Source organism: Mixophyes fleayi, chromosome 3 (assembly GCF_038048845.1).
Source record: "Mixophyes fleayi isolate aMixFle1 chromosome 3, aMixFle1.hap1, whole genome shotgun sequence".
In the NCBI taxonomy this organism is placed as follows: Eukaryota; Metazoa; Chordata; class Amphibia; order Anura; family Limnodynastidae; genus Mixophyes; species Mixophyes fleayi.
The window spans coordinates 315,055,588-315,073,539 of record NC_134404.1 but is presented as its reverse complement, the minus strand read 5'-3'; the positions used below and the strand labels follow the sequence as shown (position 1 = coordinate 315,073,539).

The 17,952-nt window shown below is 39.5% G+C and overlaps 1 protein-coding gene across 2 annotated transcripts; it reads left to right on the top strand.

Annotated features, from left to right (window-relative positions):
* The first annotated feature begins 1,156 nt into the window (after positions 1–1,156).
* ERLEC1 (endoplasmic reticulum lectin 1) lies at positions 1,157–17,677 on the top strand. 2 transcript variants are annotated; one of them, XM_075204053.1, is made up of 14 exons: positions 1,157–1,404; positions 3,155–3,259; positions 4,439–4,519; positions 4,985–5,062; positions 7,155–7,215; positions 7,524–7,567; positions 8,537–8,760; positions 9,099–9,228; positions 10,212–10,370; positions 12,805–12,864; positions 13,302–13,426; positions 15,283–15,360; positions 15,459–15,534; positions 17,456–17,677. In XM_075204053.1, the coding sequence occupies exons 1-14, from the start codon at positions 1,249–1,251 to the stop codon at positions 17,525–17,527; spliced, it is 1,449 nt and encodes a 482-aa protein (XP_075060154.1). In that variant the 5' UTR covers positions 1,157–1,248; the 3' UTR covers positions 17,528–17,677. The 2 variants fall into 2 exon arrangements, with proteins under 2 accessions (XP_075060154.1, XP_075060153.1); XM_075204052.1 differs by having other exon boundaries at positions 7,521–7,567.
* The last annotated feature ends 275 nt before the right edge of the window (positions 17,678–17,952 follow it).

The following is a 17,952-nucleotide window of genomic DNA, read 5'->3' as shown; positions in this document are numbered from 1 at the left end:
ACCTTGTCTCGAGGTACATACCTACCCGGCCACTGCTCTGCCTCTGACCTGCACCTCAATTAACCTCTCATTATCTTTTCTCATTCTCACCTCCAAAACTTCTACCGCACTGCCCCTAATCTTTGGAACTCCCTATCCCTCATTTGACTCTCCCCCAAGCTTCAGTCTTTCAAACGCTCAATCAAAACTCACCGTTTCACACTGGCTGATCCTAGCACCTCCGAACCATTCTATCCATCACCTCCTCTTCATCGCCTCACATCTTCATTTTCTCACAGTTGGTCCTACTGTCTCTCACCACCCCTCCCTTTAGAATGTAAGCCCTTGGGGTCTGGGTCCTCTCTACCTATTGTCCCATGTCTTTATACTGTATGACTCTATCATACATCTTGTCATGTTCTTTGCTGCACTCTGTATGAGTCCCCATAGCATTACTCACACTCATCTGTGCTACTTATATATTACCTCATCTACTTGTTATTTGCCTCTGAAACCGGAGCTACGGTACGGTATCTGTGGCGCCTTATAAATAATAATAATGTATTGTGGCATCTATACCATACTTGCCTACTCCCGGAAATGTTTCCGGGAGAGGGGTGTGACTGGAGGGCAGGAAGGGGCGGGGCACAGCCAATTGCGTCATTTTGCCCCCCCCCTCCTCACCAAAAAACCGTAGTTTATGTCGCGGGGGTGGGGCCTGCCCCCTCCTGCCCTCCAAAATGGCGTGATTCACCGAGAATCGCATCAAATGATGTGATTCTCATGAATTCCGGGATGCGGGAGAAATGCCCGCTCTTGCGGGAGCCCGGGAGACTGACCCGAATTTCAGGAGTCTCCCGGACTTTCCGGGAGAGTTGGCAAGTATGATCTATACTAGGGAGAAGACTTTTTGCGCTTCTATTTTTTTCCTATTTTGCACATCTTTAAAAAGCACTGCAAATGATATGTGTAATGTTTTATAGACATAGCATTGTCCTACTATTTTTCATTTCATACACAAAGGATGGGAATTGCTTTGCCGCCTTTGTGTTAATAAAGTTTATTGTTCACACACACACACAATTTTTTTTTTTAAAAAAAAAAAAATCCTCTGTACACCGGAAGTGCTGAGCTGTCGCCTCCAGGAGCCGGCTTCAGTACTCCCGGAAGAGACGTGGCGTGTCTGGTAGTCTGCATTGTGCTGCTATGTGATTGGCTGGGTGCAGTGTTGTGTAGCGTAGAGCTGCCGTGCTCGCCAGTGGGTAGAGGATGCACAGAAGAGACCTGGCTGTACGTGCTGCTTCTTTACCGGCCCTCGCTGTGTTGTACGGTGTGTTCAAGGTGTGCTGCGGCGGGAGGAGTCTGCCGGCTCTCAGTGATGACATTCCTTTCCGCCTCAACTGGCCCGGGCCGGACTTCTCGCTGGTCAGTCACCCAGGAATAGTATAAGATTGAGGATCACATGACAGGGGAGGGGGAGTGACAGTGCTGACAAGTAAGGGGAGGTTGGCAGGGAAACACTGGCATGTTTATGGGGTGTCACTGATATAAAGGAGATGCTGGCACGACTGGGGGTGTCACTGATATAAAGGATACACTGGCATAGTTATTGGGGTGTCAGTCACTGATATAAAGGAGACACTGGCACATTTATGGGGTGTCATTGATATAAAGAAGACGCTGGCATGGTTATGGGGGTGTAACTGATAAGGAGGTGCTGGCACGGTTATGGGGGTGTCACTGATATGAAGGAGGTGCTGACACGGTTATGGGAGTGTCACTGATATGAAGGAAGGAGGTGCTGACATGGTTATGGGGGTGTCACTGATATGGAGGCGCTGGCACAGTTATGGGGGTGTCACTGATATGAAGGAGGTGCTGACACAGTTATGGGGTTTCACTGATATGGAGGCGCTGGCACGGTTATGGGGGTGTCACTGATGTGAAGGAGGTGCTGGCACGGTTATGGGGGTGTCACTGATATGAAGGAGGTGCTGACACGGTTATGGGGGTGTCACTGATATGGAGGCGCTGGCACGGTTATGGGGGTGTCACTGATATGAAGCAGGTGCTGACACAGTTATGGGGGTGTCACTGATATGGAGGCGCTGGCACAGTTATGGGGGTGTCACTGATATAAAGGAGACACTGGCATGGTTATGGGGGTGTCACTGATATGATGGAGGCGCTGGCATGGTTATGGGGGTGTCACTGATATAAAGGAGACACTGGCATGGTTGTAGGGGTGTCACTGAAATTAGGATGAGTAGGGGTCACTAACATGGAGGTGCTGTGATAATATTTTTATGGATTAGGTTGCACTGATATCTTGTCTACCCCAGAAGCAGTATCAGAAACATTTGACATTTATACTGTTTGCAATCACCTTGCTGACAGTTTAATCTTGTATTTTTTTTTACTTATTGTTGATAAGTACACAGAGAGCCCTTTAACACATGCATAAAAAATATTTTGTAAATATGCTTGTTTTAAAAAGCATTTGATATTGGACAACTTTCCCACTTTAGGTTTTATGTGCAGATGTCCTTGTAAAATTGGCATTTAGGCACTTAACATTGTGGCTTTACAAAATGTGCCTATAGTTTTGAATATGTGCAACAACCATTGACAGATACTTAAAGCGTATCTATCTATATATATTCATGCCAGATTTAGGGTAAATCCACGTATTCCTTCATGTGTGAAAACTCCTTGATTAGGCTGGTACTTGAGATGGCATAGAAGGCGGAGACTCTTATAATAAATGGAAGAGGGCTGATTGTAGTATTAAAGATAGGGACAAGAGGTTGTAACTTCAACATTGGTGATATATATGTGGGAATCCAGAGGTATAATGGTAACAGGGGTTGTGTGATGGGGCAGTAATTTTGTCATGATTAAATGTCAGAAGGTATGAATGGCAAATATTTTTAACTATATATACAGTTGTATAAATCACATCCAAAAGATTAATCGTTTAGAGGGAAACCGGTAAAGTTGGAAAGTCATCAATCATCATCATCATCATTTATCATCATCATCATTTATTTATATAGCGCCAGCAAATTCCGTAGCGCTTTACAATTGGGAACAAACATTAATAAGACAATACTGGGTAATACATATGCCACTGAGACTGTTAAAAAATGTAATAGTCTAATATTTTTTCTGACAGCCAACCACAGGAATACCTTACAGAGAGGACAATTACATCATTATGACAACGGCTGATAAAGAGATATATAAGTGTCTACTTCCACTTACTGCCAGTGATCACCAGGTACTGTATATGTTTATAGTATTGGCTTTTATTAAGCTTGGTGGCTTTCTGTATTTGAATAATGGAGTCAATAAATCCTTTTATTTTTATTTTCTCAGGATATTAATGAATCATTATATCCATTACTTTTTTCTTTTTTTTTTTTTCAACAATACATTTAATTCTCAGCCTGATCCTCTTTTTTTTTTTTTTTCCCCCACTGTCTTTTATTTCTAACTTCTAACCTTCTCTATCGCTTTTTACTGAAGTATCATATCACCGACCTCTTTACTTTGGTCGGTCTCTTCCTCTGCCTGCTTAGAAGAATTATCCAAGTCACTGCAGTTTCTCTTTATGAGTTATAGCTGCTCTAGTGGTAATAGCAGTTTTTACATGTCCTGGATATCACCACTATATTACATGTACTCTTTTCCCTATATTTTTTTCACTTCAACTTTTCACTTCTCAACATTTTTTACAATTTTTTTTACTATTATGTTTTTCTGTGCTTTTTCCCTAGGACCCTTGCCAAATTAGTATTGCAAACCCCTAGCAAATGTAGCATCAAAATGCAGCCTTATTGGCTGAACCAAACTTCGTATGAACGCAACCCAATAATTTATTAGGAAGCAGTGACATCGTTGAGGCAGCCGTGTGCCCACAAGAAACCACAGTATCCGCACAGTGAAAGAACAATCGGGCTAGGATATATTAAACTTAAAACGTCATTATAAACCGCACTTAATGGTAGGGGCTACAATCCTTCTAGTAAGCTCTGGCCATCTGAAGTTCTCACCAGTGATCAGTCCATGGTTGGGGTCATATTATGAATTGAGAAGGTCCCAGCACTGTTAATCATTCATAGGCTCCTAGTCGTTACTATTTTCAATTATTTGTGTATCCCAAGTTTTAGATACAATGCAGCTCAAAATACCGACACAGATTGTGCTTAGTGCGAAAATGTTTGTGTTGCACGAATGCTCTTGTATCCAGTTCTAAATCACTTTAAAGTGCAGGGCCGGAGGTCCTACCAATGATGTTTTCCTTAGAAGCGTATATTAAGTGAACCAACTTTTCTGCTTTAAATGTTATTTGCTTTGGTGAGTTTTTTTAATGTGCATTAAATGGAGAATGTTTAAATTGTTATTACAATGATTCATGGAAATGAAAGGAAACCGTTTGCTCTTTTTTTCTATAAAGGAAGAAGAACGAGATTATAAAGGACCAACCCCAGTAGAACTTTTAGAGCCTCTCTTCAAGCAAACCAGCTGTTCATACAGGGTACCTGTTTGGATTTCAATTTGTGTCTTTACATCTAGAAGTATTGGTAAAGTTAGGAGAGTACCTAAGAGTAACGGTATTGCATGTAATTGGGGATGGGTGTCAATTATATTGTAAAAAAAAAAACTATTTCAAAAATTAGTTGTCCACTTATAACATCCTGTCCAAGAACTTCAAACGTGTTTATAAAAGTTTCAATTTGGAAGTAATAAGATTGTGAGATACTAGAATTCTCGCAATGATTAGAGAGCTAGTCCAACGGTACATAGTTGTATTTCTTTATGTCCAGGAATAAGGTTTCAGTACGGTGAGGAAGTTATGTTTTTGTTTTTTTACTGCATAATCACCATATTTGTAAAGCTGTTTCTCATTGGGCGTTCTAGATTTACTTGTTAAAAGCAAAGCTCGGAGCGTTCACAGACTCATTATTCCTATACAAATATCCAGCTTTTTTTAACATTTTAGATAGAGTCGTACTGGACGTATGAAGTGTGCCATGGAAAACACATTCGGCAGTATCATGAAGAGAAAGAAGCGGGGCAGGTATGTCTGTGTTGGCTGAGGTTTAGTACAGACTTCTATTGAGATGATAATAACTTCGCATTTATGGACCGTGCAATTCACTATTGTTTTGAAATGTAGCCTGTATTGTGCGTAATTCCAGTCCGTTGAAAAGGTGCTTGTTTAAGTGAGCCCAGGTATCTTTTATTTCATCCTTTTAATTAAAGAAAAATAAAATTGCAAGTAAACTACATTTGAAGTTGGTGCCTACCAAAGTGTATAGCAGTAAAGGAATGACTGAGCATTATTGGGAGCAGGGAATCTTAATCAACTTGTCAAACTGGTTTCTAAAGTAGAGCTGTGCCATCACATAGAGCAGTAAGTAACTTCTATGTTCTGAATTCAAAATTTAGTTTGAAATTAGAATACTAAGGGCCTGATTCATCAAGGACTGCAAAGTGAACGCAATTTGCATTTTTTTTTAATGTGATGGAAATTGCTCGCACGTATTCAAGTACAAGCGGATCTGAAGAAACTCTTCCAGTTTAATATGGGTGTAAGTACACTCTGGCTATACAGCACTTGCCATATACAGACAGACACAACACACTGTAGGATACGCACAATGCTTATGTGCAATATAAAGTCCCATCATAATGTAAAGAAAACAATATTAAATACATTGACAGCTGTTAATATTATCATTTATAAAAAAAATACTTTTTTTAACACAAAATACATATATCAGAATGTTATTAATGCCTATTGCACATAAAATGCATTTTTACAGTTGCTCTTAATTACAAACACATGTTCTGGCTGCATATGTGATCTGTAGCTGGTGCAAGTGATACGGCTGAAAATCACGTGCCTGAGAGATGCCCAGAACTTGTACTTACTCTTCCCTCCCCCGTTCCGCCCTTTATTATTATTATTATCCTTTATTTGTTAGGCGCCAAAAGATATCCGCAGCGCCGTACACCATACAAACAGTACACTATACAGGGTGAAACCGTACAAAACAATAAACAAAATACCAGTACTTCAGAAACTTCAGGCAGGTTAAAGCAATAAACACGGAGCAGAAGAACAGGTAGGGAGACAGGAGGGAAGAGGGCCCTGCTCATGTGAGCTCACATCCTAAGGGAGGGAAAACAGAACAGGCACAAGGGGAGTCAGATGAGGCGAGGGAGAGCGCGGGTGGAGGAGAAGAAGGGGTTATGTGGATGGTTGGTAGGCTTTAAGGAAGAGGTGGGTTTTCAGTGCACGTTTGAATGAGCACAGAGTAGGAGAGAGGCGGATGGAACGAGGGAGGTCATTCCAGTGAAGGGGGGCTGCACGGGAAAAGTGTTGGATTCTGGCGTGGGAAGAGGTGATAAGAGTGGAGGAGAGGCGGCGATCATTGGCTGAGCGCAGAAATCGTAGGCCGACGGAAGTGTCCTTTGATCTCAAGATGAGTTGCATGCACTGGCGTGTAGTTTTTGAGCATGTGCATAGCAATTTTTCTGCAAAATACGGCACGTAACGGGACTTGCGTTCCTTAATGAATCAGGCCCTAAATTGGAAGAATTTCCTTGTGGAACATGAAGCAAGCAAGTGGCACGTGCCTGCTGTTCATAAAACACAGGAAAGTCACACAATATCTGTGTATTGTTTTAAAGAAAAACAAAAAACACTAAAGACCAACCTACCTGCCCTCTAACATGGCCGGTACCGACCGACTGACTTACCAGTCTAGTGTGGAAGTATTGGGTGTGTCACAAACACATTGTCCTCCTCCTAGATAAGCTAGTGGAGAATTATGGCTGAATACAGAGTAATTTCTGTATTACTTTAAATCATAATGTGGACTTATCACTAACATATAAACATTTCTAGAACATAATGAATAATGATTAAGGCGATGGTGCTATACCTGTGTATTGTGGCTTTATGTTATGCCAGTTCCCAGCAGTATTATCCGATTTCAGAGCTGTCACTTCATCTTCAAAGTGTAATAGGTCAGAGTGGTAAAACCTGTATTTAGGAGAATCTGTTAACCTGTTACTTGACAGAAGGAGATATGAATTGGTTATAGAACCCATGTGTGGAATATACAGTAATTCGTGTGTTCTATGTTTTGTTTTGTTCTAAGCAAACAAATCTTCAAGAGTATTATCTGGGGAACATGATGAAAAAGAGCTCTTCTGACGCAGGTTTGTTCACTTTGATATTCTAGTAACAGGTAACATGTTGACTTCATTCTCTGTATTTTCACGCATGAGAGATACTTTGGGCAGACTCATTCCTTGGTAAAGCCGTGCATGTGTTGCCATATTTGTCCATTAGGTGGCACTCTTGGTAGCACAGCATGGCATTCACTGTGGCATCTCCACCTTTAATCTAATAAATGCCAAGATGCATGTAAGTAAGCTCTTCTGTACAGAATAGCATATGCCTATAAGATGTGTATATAAAATTGTCTTTCCCTGTAACAAAGGTTCTCACTAATTGTACCCAGCAGATGAGAAACATGAAGAAGTAGAGAAGATGAGAAGCCATAAAAACGTAAGTAATAAATGGCGCATAGTCTATTTATTGCCGTGTGATATGTTGTTGGCATTTGAAGATGATGATATTCAGGTTCCAACTTATGCAGGATTTGATTGTTTTTACAAAACAAATTGCTACACGTACCCAATCCTGAAGTGTGTTAACATTTAAAGTACACCTGTGTATAGAAGAGGCAGCCATTTTATGGATTGAACCATTTTTCATAGGGTATAGCAGTGGTTCCCAAACTGTGTCCCACGGCTCCCTGGGGTGCCACGGCGATCTCACAGGAGTGCTGCGGCCAGAGCCGGTGGTAAGCAAGGCCGGGGACTACTTGGTAATTATTTTGGCTTAGGGGTGCCTCAAAAAAATTATTGAGACCCTAGGGGTGCCTCAAACTGAGAAAGTTTGGGATCCACTGCGGTATAGGTTCACTGGAAGCAATGACGGCTCTAAGGAACAGTGTTTGCAAGAGGTCGACTTTAAAAAGTGGCTTTAGCCTACTTTGGCTATGTGGGGGACATATACTAACTAATGGAATTGAGCAGTACCACTAGGAGGCAGTCTCTTAGTGCCTCAAAACAATACTTTTATTTTCTTACCACTCCTAGCCCTCCTGGTGCTTAATTTGTTTTCTGACTGGACAAGGGATGTACTGTAGCCGGTCATAACGTCAACATGACAGCAGGCAGACATCACAGCACATTAGGTTTGTATTACAGAGCTCTGCATTGATACATATTATGTGATGTGACCTAATAATGTTCATAGAAGTCCTCTTTTATGTTAGCTTAGTACAAAAGCTATTAATAGGTGGATTGTGTATGCTCCTGGTCTTGTGTAGAGGATTGTTTATTCTAAAGGGTTCTTCTGATGCTGCATCCAGTGTTCCTTGGATGGAATGTGGAACTTAATGAGTTCTTGTTTGTAGAAGTTGCAGGTTAAAATATTGTTCCCATTAAGTAACTTATATTTTGCTTCCAGATCCCCACCAAAAACATTGAAGGACAGATGACCCCATATTATCCATTTGAGATGGGAAATGGGACGCCATGTAGCTTGAAACAGAATCATCCCCGATCCAGTACAGTAATGTATATATGTCACCCTGAGGCCAAGCACGAGATCTTGTCTGTAGCAGAAATAATCACATGTGAATATGAAGTGGTAATACTGACACCCCTACTATGTAGTCATCCCAACTATCGGTGAGTTTGGCTAGATCTTAATCAGTGGTCACTGCATGATTTGTTTCTTGCTGGTTTTTGTGTTTGTTTTACTGGTCAATCTGGTCTTACAAATAATACAACATAATAAAGTGTGTTTGCATCTCATTTCACTGTAGTATTTATGAACTATATTTTAATTGTAAATGAAATACATTTGCTGTAATTCACGCTCTTAAAAACTTAAAACTGATTTTATTTTTTCCACTATTTTAACATTTCCGTGGTGGGAAACGCAGCCTTAGGGTAAAGTAGATTGTGTAACAATATATTTAAGATTCTACAACGCTATGACATGTGATTTAATGTCTTTCTGACAGGTTTAAAACCTCTCCTATAAATGATATATTTTGCCAGTCAATGGCAGGGTCTCCACTAAGGCCACAAAGTCTTCAGAAACTCGAACAGCAGCAGGAAGTGGTTAAGACGCCATTTAAACCCAACAAAGAGGTAATGTTAGTATTTATAGAGAAGATGACCCTGTTGTAGCTGTGGACACAACTGTATGACGGAAGATGAGTTCAGTGTATATTAAGAAAAAGAATAATGATGACCAGTGTCAATGTAAAGTTAGCATAGCATTAATGCTAGTGGAGGTGCCTCCACATTGTACATAATACCAATAAGGTGAAGGGCAGGATATTGTGTGGATTCTTGTATTATGTCACTGTCATTAAACATGGCAGAGATGGGGGTACAATTAAATGGCAAATTGATTGTTTTTGAAGTACTGTTTACCGGGGACTTCTTAAGTGTTTGACGGGAGTTTCCATTCTATTATAGATATATTGATATTTTTATCTTTCTAGTGTCCTTCTATGCTTTTTATCAGTTTAGTTACATCACCAGACATTCTCTCTGCTTTGGATATAGTAGTGTCCAAATAGCAGCTTTGTGTCCTACAGAGAAAAGCTAGAAAGTTAAATTACTGAGTTCAGTCAAAGTTGCATTAGGGCATGGTAAAGCCAATACATGAAAACTAACTTAGTGTATTTTATTTTATTTGTTTTATTGTGGCATGTGTTTTTGTAGTGTGAAGTGCCACCTGAAAGGGCAAATCAGGCTTTTTTCTTACCCCAAGCAAGGCAATTATGAGATATTCTGATTAAAAAGTTGAGCCCAATGCAATGAGGTGTATTAAAAATGGTAAATGAAAGTCAAAGTATATTTTTGTTTTTTTGTGTATGTAGTATAAACATTGGCCTACACAGATGTTATTTTATTTTTAGGGGTAGATTTATCAAACCTTCTAATAAAGGTTGCTTCCCATAGCAACCAATCAGATTCCAGCTATCATATATCCAGTACATTCTTTAAATGATAACTGTCTGGTTGCTATGGGCAACAATTCCACTTTCCTCCTTTTAAAAGGTTTGATAAATCTACCGCTTAATATACTTATTTAGCTTTCTTGTGCTGTAACCTTATTCCAGGAAGAGCGCCAGGCCATGAAAGACAAGTTCTCCACCATCCACAAGCCGGTCACAGTGGGATCACAGCAGCAAGTAACTGTGGGGACCACACACATTTCCAAGCTGACTGATGAGCAGCTGATCAAAGAGTTTCTCACAGGATCATATTGTTTTCATGGGGTAAGAGATTAATGTTTTTGATATGAACAAAGTGTTCACAAGATCTAGAATTATGTATTATTTTTTTGTGTGTATTTTTGTTGTGTACTCAAAGAGCGTGAGAGTATTTTAAAGAAATGGCATGCAACCTTTGTATAGCAGACTGGTTGTGTATTACCCCATGTATAATGTGCAGGGGGCCTGAATATGAAAAATATATATATATATGTATATCACTTATTTGAGCAGTGATGTCACTTGTCAGATGATGTTTTGGAAACTCACCTGGATATGGGCATTGCCTCATACAAGCAACTTTCTCTGTTTCAAACTTGAGTTATAAAGAATAATGTAGCCCTGACAGTAAAGTAAAAAGGATATTAGAGTTCAGTGACCTTTATAAAGGCACTTGGTCTGAGGCTTTTACTTGGTTTACGTAACTCTTACGTGGCTTCTGACCCCCTTATATTTTACAGTAGGGAGAGAATTATTCTCATGTTATTGATTGGTCAAACTTTAAGAAGATAGACATCCAACCAATGGGAATGAGTTGTCAGCTTTTTCTAACACTTGACCGGGAGTAAATTTACACCTCTCAAACTTTTTAAGGGATATTTTAATGAAATCTTATTCAGCATAATGGTGAGCTAGCTCACGAGTTTAATAACTCAATATACAACATGACAAGCGATATCACTGCTTAAAAAATATCTTTATCATAGAATTAGAACTAGACACAATAGCAATTATAAAGAAACAAGTTAACCCGTGCATGATACTCATACATTCTAGTCAAATCAAGCTACTTAAGGTGTTAAAAAGGTTCTTGTCATGCATTTGGGCCATAGCCCAGGCCTCAACCACCAACCACTCCCCACTGTCACCCCCGGCAACCACCAACCACTCCCAACTGTCACTTCTCCTTCAAGAAATATATATATTTTTTTTTAAAATCTTTATAAACACTTTTAACAATTAACAAATTAAAAACATCTTAGTATACCAAATTTCAGCCCTTTCTGATTTTTTTTCCCCACACACACTAAGAATTTAGTAGGTCAGTGTATATCTCCGCCCAGTAGGTGGCGCTGCAGCTTGGTTTTATTTTTTCCACACACAGACAGACTAACACACGCCACTAAGCATTTATATTATAGATTATTTTTACAGCAACAATTTACACATTCTGATTCGCTGACCCAATTGATTAAACACATTACATTAGTAAAGTGCAAAATGGATATTTTGTAGATCAGTAATGGGGAACCTCATGTACATTAATGGGCGGCAGTGTGTCCTTCTACTCGCTGAACGTTACACTTAATCTTGGTAATAAAAAAACACTTTCCCATGTCACTCCCCAAAATCCACAAGGTGCCTCTCAGAACCCCACATGCCCTCAGACACCAACTTGTCACTCCCGCTTGCCCTATCTCTGAGTCTGAAGCTATGTGGTGCAGACTGCACTGCCGCCGCCTCCTCTTCCAATTGGATGTGCTGGGTGACCTCGTGATCATGTGATGAGGAACCAACTGCACCCATTACCTTCAGTCTTATTCTCTGCTTTATGTCTTAAAGTCCAAGAAGAAGCATTGAGCTCCTACTTGGACTTGAGCAGTAGGTAAAGGCTTGTGTGTCCTTTCGCTGAGCACAAATTGCCCATCACTATAAATATAGCCAGGTTGCCAATGTCTTTGTTTCTTTACTGTCAGATGAGCAGTCTTATATGTACAAAGACGCTTGAGACTGATCTTGAGACGTACCCAGGGTATTGTAAGGTGTGGGAGACGCCTGTACATGAGTTAACGCAATCTCTGGTTGGCAGGTACAGCGCTGCCACCACGGCGCTAGAACAGCTGATTACTTGTGTACTCTGCTACATTTTTTTCTTTCTATGTAGAATGAGGTACCTGGCGACATGTAAAGGGAACAATCCACATCTCCTAAAATAGTGATCATTAATTCTTAACTATAGATAGTCCTCAGCTTTTGAATTGTGTCCAAAAATAGTGACACATCGCAATTATTTTTTGCTGTTTCCTTCTTCCAGCACCCAGTGCCATGATTTGACGTGAGCTGTACACTAACCTCCATTAGTCTTCTTCCTTGGCATATAATTGAACCATAGGTCACAAAAAAGCCTCAAATTAAAATAAATAGTTTTGTCAAGGACCCATCTTGTGGGCTGAACCAATATTCAGAAACTAGGAACTACACTATCCCTGAGGTATGAGGCACTTAGTATATTTCAGGCCTAAAGCTTCAAATTACAAAATCATCACATTTTCCCCTCATTAAATTGGTTAGCAACAATTAAATACAGTTTTTTACTTTCTGGTTGTCTGAAATTTCTGTATAGCAGATATCTCCCATTCCTGTGTTTAGGAGGATTGTTTGTGATTACTTATTGAATGTGGTTACTTGTATTTTGTTTAAGATTATGTTACTATTGCAGGGTGTTGGCTGGTGGAAGTATGAATTCTGCTATGGCAAATATGTCCATCAGTATCATGAGGTAACTGTACGAACTCTCTAACACCACTAGATGGCGCCATTCAGTCATATGTTATGACAGGCAGTCAGATTGCATTGAGAACCTGACATGATGCATTCTGAGACAATTTACAATACCACATAGTGGAGAATATTTACATCTTATTTTCTGGTATTAAATGCAATTTACTTACATACAGTATATTTATAGAATATTTAGTATATTTAACTGTACAAAAATGTCGATAAAAGATGGTTTACTCCAGTAAACACATCAGGCTTGTTTGTTTTTAGTCCAGTTTCAAGACATGCTGTCTTTATCTTGTTCAGAATGCAGAATCGCTGTTGTATAATTAATGCTGATAGAGATTGCTGCCAGCTGCAAGTCTATAGCACCTGTAACTTCCTATTTCTGACCTTCTACCTATTGATTTAAACGCCGGTTGTTTTGATTTGTAGGATAAAGACACTGGCAGAACGACCCTCGTTGTTGGTGTTTGGAAACCTGAACAGCACTTGGAGTGGGCTAAGAAAAACGTTGCAAGGTTGTATCATCCACCAGATGACGGTGTACAAACTGTGAGGCAAGTCTTCATCACATTATAATGGTCAATGTTCCATTTCTCTTTCTGGCCAAAACCTCTTTCCTTAATATCGTCAACTATTGGTGTTGTGTCACATAACAAAGCCGACATGTTGTCCTTTCCCAGCTAGGAGAGTGCAGCAGTCATAACAGACTAATCACTGCTGTTGTGATAGGTCAGTGTTGGCTAACCTGTGACATTCCAGGTGTCCCAGCATGCTTTGCCAATATATAGCAGCTTATTGCTGGAAGGGTATGCTGGGACTTGTAGTTTCACACCTGGAGTGTCACAGGTTAGCCAACACTGTGATAGGTTGAAGTAAATGGGGAAACACTGCTTCCCTGTCAAATGACACAACTTGAAGGGTGGGAAGGGGTGGTTCAGTAAGAGTGTTCTGACACAGATGTGGTCGATTCATGTCCTCGGGTTCTCTAAATTGTGGGGTGGGAAGGTGGGTTAGCTGCATCATTTGCACCAGCTACAGCATTGTCTTTGTATTAAAAACTTCACGTAACACTACATAGTAAGGATCATTTGTATGACAGGATATAAAGTTTGCAGTAATAAAAGACAAATGTTTTTTAGAACATAGATTTTTTTATTTATTAATGTTTATAGTATTATGAGTTGTTAATATATTTTATTGAATATTGTTTTTGCATGCATTCTTAAGGGATTTTATATTGCACATATGCATGTGCATGTCCTGAACTCTGTCCTAGCGGTCTAGATATGGCAAGAAACCCTTAGCCAGAGTGTTCTTATACCTAAATTCAAATAGAAACCTATCTTGAAATCCGCTTGGATTTAAATGCACTCGGAACTACACTCAAGTTCTGTGCTACTTGTTTTTTTGTTTTTTTTATGCTAGTTGCTTGTAGGCTGTGTCTGAACATTAATGGGGCCCCATATATAGAACTTAGAACTTTACTGATCTACTTTAATAGCTGGACTATTAGGCATTATCCATATTATGCGGCAAATAGCTAATTTCCAGGGATGCATCGCATCCTTGTTTTGGAATCTATCTGAATACCAAATTCTCTTGCAAAAATTAGATTTATTTTCATGTTTTTGTTTTAGTTTGTTTTACTTTGAATAGTTCTTTTTAATCGCAGTTTACCCAAGCAAATTTTATATTGTATTTCTTTTAGGGCAGATGGAGATTTACTTTATATTAAAATAAATACACTTTTTTTTTTTTTTTTTTGATGTGCATTATATTGAGCACATACAGGAAAAATAGACTTCTGCATGATTTTTTTCCATAGTTAAGTTTCATGCAATCCTAATAATTTACCCTAAAATGTTAACCAACTAGGTTTCACAATACCAAGTTGTTGTCTGATTGGAGGTATACGTATTAGGGGAACACAGTTACAATGTGATTGGACCTCCAGCTCACGAGCCCCCTGCACTGGCGTGAGAGGAACCTTGCTTGTGTGCACAGGAGAGCATTGGGGGGACTGAAGAGTCTGACGGGTTAGTAAATCAGTAATAACTAAATCCTGGGATTTAATATCAAGTTAATGAACTACACCCAATACTGGATCTAAATATTTGAGTGCAGTTCCCTAAATGTATTAATATTTAATTGAGAGTTTATTTTTTCCAAATATAGAATTCTGACCTGCTTGATGCCGACAGCTTTGATGAGCTCTGAGTTAGGTGTTTAAACCAAAAAATGAAGTAGCTTGAAATGGTCCTTTGTCCATGCAGACTACAGGGAGGCAGGACAACAATAGGAACGCAATCTTCGCCCTTTAGGATATACAGCCACTGCAGTTAGGGAGGAGTCATCCCTACATGTCTATCTAGATTATAGAAATAACATTTTCCACTAAACTTTTTCCCAGGTTGGTGTCACATTTCTACGGAGGAGGAGATATTTGCGATTTCACGAACAAGCCTAGACAGGTCATTGTGAAACTAAAGTGAGTATTCTCTGTGCATTCAGCACTATGTGTTCTGCTGCCTATGTAGACATCCAGGACTGAATAGTAGCATTGGCTTCTGTTGTCTCTTCTGTTAGGTGCAAAGAGTCCGAATCTCCACACGCTGTTACTGTATATATGCTCGAGCCACAAACTTGCCAGTACATTCTCGGAGTAAGTATATGCACTTTTGTTGTTTCAGCTTTTTGCAATCCAATCTGAAATCTATCGGTAATATTATAAGTTGGGTAACAAAAAAACAAATCTAGTAGCATTTGTGATGTTCCTAAATCACATGTTTGGTTATATTACTAGACATGCACCAAACCTTTGATTCAGGTTACAGCTAAATCCTGACGGCATCTGGCAAGACTCTTGTTCAAGCCATCGCTTGGGATTATGATAACTGAATCCAAGCCAACAATTTGGGTCATAGAAGTAAAAATAAATACAATTTAGGCTCCTTTTGCTTAATTTAAGTAGCAAATTAGGTTTCAGATTTGGTTCAGTATTGAGCATAAGCTTTAGAAAGGGATTTAGTTTTCAGCCAGATCCTAAAACAAAGATGTAAATTAATGTCTGTAGGTTACTCATCCATGGTATGAGGAAATGCTTTAAGACCAGGGGGTATATTTACTATGCGGTAGTTTCGTAGAACCGACTATTTCCAGCTCATTTTTTAAAACACCACTTCAGGTTTTGTCTTTAATAAAATTGCCGTTTGGAGAAAATGTCTTCAAAGTGCTGGGAATTGGCGGATATACAGAACCGCCGCATACTAAATACACCCCAGAGGTTCTATATATAAAGTCAGTACTCTAAGACAGGGCTGTTGAGCTTCTCTGGTGCTTGGTAAAAGGAGCATATTGAAAATATGGAAAAGAATATTTGGAATACATGGATCAGAAAATGTGCAAAGCTGATCCATGCCCAGCACACACAGCCCTGTGCTTGGCATAATCGCCTCTCGTCTACCAGTCTTATTCCCACAATATGGTGTCATGTGCCCAGCATAACAGCAGGCATGCCCAGAGTCACATGCCCCAAAGGTAGCGCTATGCACACCCACCTAACAGACCCATGTTTTCACTGTGCTTTAATTTCTCGCTTTGTTGGTGGTTAGTAGTCTCTCCACACTATCACAGGTGAGAAAGCCCTGCTATTATGGAGAGGAAGCTCTGCAGTTTCATCCAGAAGAGATCAAAGGTGATTTCTGCCAATGAAATCACCTTCTATTTTAAACCGTGAAGCCAGTATATTTTCACATTGAAACCATGCAGCTTCTGATAAACGTGTTTTCAGACATTGAAACCACCAGTTGGTGTAATTTAGCAGAGTGAAGCCGAGTGGTCAGTGTGTATTCTTGGCTTCACTGGGGAATGACCAGGCTGTGGCATCTCAGATGTTAGACTACAAGACAAGAAAACACTTTGGGCTCTGCCTGCATTCCAAATATACACACACACAAATTACTGTATGTGTGCTGCTATGTATATGTCTAATGGCATAGATAGTTCACATTTTTGGTGATTTCACATTATATGTACATGTGTTATTATTAAAAATCTGCAGAGCGCCAGAATGTTCTGCAGCATCAGATAACAGGGATATATAGTGTACACAAAACATGACACAAGAACATACAAGGTAGACAAGAAGGGGCTGCAGAAGGTAGTTAGAGGCCTTCTCGAGAGAGAGATTAGTCTAGTAGATTGGATGTATGAGATCTATTATGATATAATAGATATATCGTATATCATATATCACGTCCATAATGTGTGGGACATTGTGTTTTCTGGATACTATGGTGCATGGTGCTCCATAATCAATATTCCATGACAATCATCTTTCATGTTCAGTGCTTCTTCCAGTGAACTTGTTTAGCTAGATGACTTGTACCCATAACACAGATTGTCATGGCTGAAAACTCTATGCAAATGTGTCCATTGTGTGTGGCCACTAGGCTGTGCATCGTTTGTGCATTCTGGTCCTTCAGCTTGATAGTCAATGTGAGTTTTATAGTAAAAAAAAAAAAAAAAAAATGTTTTTACAAAATGAATAATTTGTTCACTGTGGTTTCTTAAACTCTCTTTAGGTGGAATCTCCAGTAATATGTAAGATTCTCGATACAGCTGATGAAAATGGACTCCTCTCGATACCCAACTAAGATGCAGAATGAACTTCAATGTTTTACTGGGACCTGTAATTAGTCAGTGGGATCAAGTGTACAAAGGGGCAACGTTCTAAGACATTTGTGCATATGTGTGTATATATTGGTTAATACAGATTTTAAATACAACAGTCTTTCTTTATTGTATGTTTTGAATTCTTTTTTTTTACTCCGCAACCCCATGCGATTACATAATGACTATTTCTTTACCACTGGATAAGTGTGTGAGAATATCTGATTTTCGGGTAAGCTACTTTTTTACATAACATTTAAAGAGCTCACTTAGCTTATCAGGTCCTAAACACCATTGAAGTCCTCATGTTTATGAAAAGAACAGGGCAGGTGAATGGACGTGAGGCAAGGTGTTTAACGTTGAAAATAAGGCAGTCCCTCCCTCAGAAGCCTCTTCCTGGAGTAAGCAC